We start from the raw sequence: 4,397 nt of genomic DNA, 5'->3' as shown, positions 1-4,397 counted from the left end.
ACGGCTGCTCAGCTCGGGCTGACTCGAACCACTGTTGCTCAGAGCTCAAACTCTTGAGCGAGCTCTTAACCAACTGAGCCACTCAGCCGGCCCTCTCGCACTCATTCTCATGGCTTCAGTTATCACCTCTAGATTCAAGGACTGACTCATAAATTTATGCTGAACAAAGTCACCTGGATGAGTTCAACAAGTAACTCAAACTCTAAAATAATCACCTCCACCATCAACTCCTCCCTGACCTTACCCAAACACCTTTCCCCTCCCAACCTCCTTAGGTCTATAAACAGAATCCATCATCCAAGTCATCTGAGCTTAAACTCTTATTCCTCATATCTAAGCAGATGTCTATTCCTTTTCAGTCTACCTAACTGATCTCCCTGCCTCCAAGTCCAATGTATGTGATAAGCACAATGTTCCCGCCAGGTATCACTCATTCAACTGGTTAACTTTGTAGCCTTGCCTTTTTCAAATATATTAATGATTCTCCACTGCCTACACATAAACTTTAAATTCCCTAGGCTAACATAATATTCAAGACGCTACACAAGCTAGCCCCAAGCTATCTTTCTAGTCTTGCTTTCTACTTCTACCTCTTAAGCACCCTACTATCCAGCCAAAAAAGGATTCCTTACTATTCTCCAATACATCCTATCATGTCTACATCCACACTTCTGCTCATGCTCTTTCATCCTTCTTAAATAGCCTTTTACCTGTTTAAATCTGAACCATTCTCTAAGGTTCAGCGCAAATTCCACCACTTCCATGAAGTTTCTCAGACTCTCACTGTCCCCCACCAAGTAGTAATCTCTTCTTTTCTGAATTCCCATTGTACTTTTTATTCACACAACATTTATGACATTAACGAATTTCAATTCCTACTTTGTTAGAAGTGGGCTATATTTATTTCTTATTATATCCCAAGTTCTTTTAAGATGGATGTCATGTAATAGAGGGTACTCTGCTAAGTGAAATAAAATATCTTTCTATCTACCAACAGTGTCTGGTAAAATGACCAATATAAAGTAAGTACATAATAAATTATATCTACTGATTATGATCATTTCATTTGAATTACAGATCAATCCTTATGTGTAAAAAATTTTCAGCATTTCAAAAGCAGCCTAGGCACTAAATTATCCCTGTGATTTTTATGAAAGGCAGACAAGCATTTTGGGCAAATGCAATTCCCCAAACTGCCTAACGTATGAGCTTCTACCTACTGAAAAATAGCTTTCCTATTATGGTCAGTATAGAGAATAAAACTGGGGCTGATCTATTATGTCTCTTATGGGAATACAGGAGATTTCCTATTTTAAATACAACACTTTGTATCAACAAAGGAAACTGATATTTCAGGGGCTCATGAGATATAACTGATTCAGGTTTGACATGAGTCAAGAGAGGGAAATAAGAAATTATGCAATGATAACAACAGCCACCCTTTTATGGAGCACTTAGGAATATGTCAGACAATTTTTATGAAACTCTCTAAGACAGTATTATTACTATCCTCATTTTACATATTTTTTAGAAAGTAGGCATTCAAGGTAGATCACACATCTAAAAACAAAAAAAATGTCCCATTAGTATAACCAAACAAATGAATAGAAAATGCAATTATATAGAAATCCCAGCCCATGAGCCCCAAGCTCTAGACCTGCTTCAGTTCCCTTGATATAACCTCACTGAACCTCAATGTTCCCATTGGTCCTTAACCCTCAAAGTAGTTGTGAAAATCAAATGAAATAATGGATATGAAAATGAGAAGTGAAAACGCATTGGACTTGAGATCAAGGGACATGGAATCTAATCTCTGCTCTGACCTTCACTACATTTAAGACTTTGTACAAACAAATCATACAGCTTCTTCAAGCTGCATCCATTATGGTGATAAATAGGGGGCACCTATGTATGTGCCAGACGTTCTGCTAAGTGTTAGGAACACAAAAGTGAACATAATACAGTCTCCTGTCCTCTCAGGACTCACAGCCTAGAGGGAGATACAAATAAGTTAAAACAGACAATTATAATCAGAGTAGGTTACATGCTTGGGTAGGGTAGTATATAAAAGGGGCATCTAATCTAGATTTAAGGGTCAAGGAATACTTCTCATAAGGAAATGCCTTCTACACTGGGCCTGAAATTATGACTATTAGTCAGGCAAGGAAGAGTTCCAGGCAGAGAGAACAAGGTTGAAAGACCTGTGCATAGAGGGCAAGTTAATAGTAGGTTCTAGAGGGCCGGCTGAGTGGCGCGTTGGTTAAGAGATGGCTTGGGATGCCAGGGGGCCCCGGTTCTAGTCCCACATATGAGGGCCAGTGACACTGCCCTCCACAGCTAAGATGCTGAACAACAGCTCAACCTGGAGCTGGGCTGCCATGAGTCAACAGCGTAGTCTGCAGCCCCTGCTGCAGTGGGTTGCCATGGGCTACCGTGTATAGCCAGCAGCCAGCATGAGCGGCCAGCAGCTGCCATGAGCGGCCGTCCAGAAGCCGGTGACTGATCTGCCTCACCTGGGAAGAGTGCAATAATGGTGCCAACTTGGGCCAGTGAAGCAACGTCCTCCACAACTAGACTGAAGAACAAAACGACAGCAACTTGTCTGTTCCCCTTCCCTCAATTCCCCAGCACTGTTCCCATCCCCCAATTCCCCAATTAAAAAAAAAACCAGTAGGTTCTAGAGAAGTGAAGAGGATTTAAAAAGCAAATATGAGGAATCTTTCTATATTTCTTACCATTGCACATGAATCTGCAATTATCTTAATAAAAATTTCAATTTAAATGGTGTATGTGAGAGTACGTTGTAAATGCAGAAGCACCTAAGCTATTTCAGTTAATATTACTACTAATAATCAACTGCATCATGTATATTGCTACAGAGAGCAAAGTTGAAAGTGTTGTTACAATGGACATGGAACTACTGAGGACAGCTAGTGACCATATTTCAATAGTTGGCCCAAATTTGAAATTCATGATTCAGTACCTTTGACATCTGGTCGATACTGTAGTCCATCATCTTTCTTTCCCAACAAACTAGTATCATCTGTGTCTATAAGAGAAAACAGTTTTCAGATTAAGATACGTATGATGTTTAAGTCACACCATGAAACTCCCAAATATCCCAAATGCTCCAGATCCTTCCCAACTCTGTCCAACTTATCCTGCTCACATTTTCCACCATTCTTTGATCTATTGCGCCACTTCTGTCTCTGGCCTCAAGGAATCCCAGATATATATACGTGCTCTGCATGATGAACAGTCTAATTTCATATAGACTTCAGCTCAAATGCCATCTCCTTAAAAAGTCTTCCCTGTGCAAACTAAAATAACACATACCCTGAAGAAAAAGGATTACTCATTTCTCCAAGAGACAATGGTCTCAAGATTTACCTTCTACTACTGTTTCCCTGGTAACATATCAGATTAAGACAAATGTGGAATCTCAGCTGTGTTATCAGACAAATTTCCTATAAAAATGACCCCTGACTGAAGAATTGTATTTGGACTGGGAAAGCTGTAAATGGACCAGAAGCACCTGTTGGGAAGCACAGGCTTGGGATTCCCAATACACAGCGCGGGAGGAAAGGGGAGGCATTGTTAGGTTGGATGGCAATATTACAGAAGGGACCGATAGAAAAGTGAAGGACCAACTACGCCAAAGGATTCTAAATCTGCATGAATTTCCATTAACCAATTTCTCAAGCGTGGCCCACCGCTCTGAATTTGAAATTCTAGGTAGTACCATTCAACCATGCACTAGTTCCTCTGAAAAAATACTCTTTCTCTAAGCTACTCTTCCAACCTAGGCTCCAAATGCCACCCCATGGAAGCAAACAAATCATACTACTTCTTTGGGATCAAAGCTAAGTGGACTGTCTACCTACAAGGGGTCCCTACCAGCAAATGGTTTCCTCTACCATGCCCACAGCAGAACCCTACCTGGAAATCCTTGGATGAGTTTTCTGGGTATTCTTTGGTAGGTGAGACCACAAGTATTGCAATCAGTTGTGCAATATTTCACAAATAATTTGTTATCAATATAAAGTGCCAAACTTTGGATTACAACTTTTCCCCCCATAGCTCAGATAAAAACATACCCCTTTAATAAGTCTAAAAAAGGCAGGGGGTGGAGAGAGGGTGATTAGACCTGATAATCAAGAACGATGTACAATCCTAGTTCATGAGAATATGCCTGGCCCTTGAGTGTTATTAGGAAAAGATACATTATCCTAGCCCATGTGCATATTACTGAAGAAAGAAGGTTTGAAAACTTTTGCCTTCAGTGACTGGATATTTCTAGTAGGGATAGAAAACAAAAACTCATTCTTGGTTGGTATCATGGCTTCTAAACTATACAAAAAGCAAGAAGGACAAAAAAAATTTTAACTGAAGGTAAT

At 40.1% G+C, this 4,397-nt stretch overlaps 1 protein-coding gene across 1 annotated transcript in view; it reads right to left on the bottom strand.

Annotated features, from left to right (window-relative positions):
- TMEFF1 (transmembrane protein with EGF like and two follistatin like domains 1) overlaps window positions 1-4,397 on the bottom strand; it is a gene marked incomplete at its 5' end in the record, with an annotated part of 59,242 nt that overhangs the window by 21,756 nt on the left and 33,089 nt on the right. The window contains one exon of the mRNA XM_019633274.1: window positions 2,984-3,049. Coding sequence (XP_019488819.1) covers window positions 2,984-3,049 — 66 coding nt within the window. The remainder of the gene's footprint in view (window positions 1-2,983; window positions 3,050-4,397) is intronic.

The sequence above is a fragment of the Hipposideros armiger genome, unplaced genomic scaffold (genome assembly GCF_001890085.2).
Source record: "Hipposideros armiger isolate ML-2016 unplaced genomic scaffold, ASM189008v1 scaffold_1269, whole genome shotgun sequence".
NCBI lineage: Eukaryota > Metazoa > Chordata > Mammalia > Chiroptera > Hipposideridae > Hipposideros > Hipposideros armiger.
This window is presented reverse-complemented; position numbering and strand designations above follow the sequence as displayed.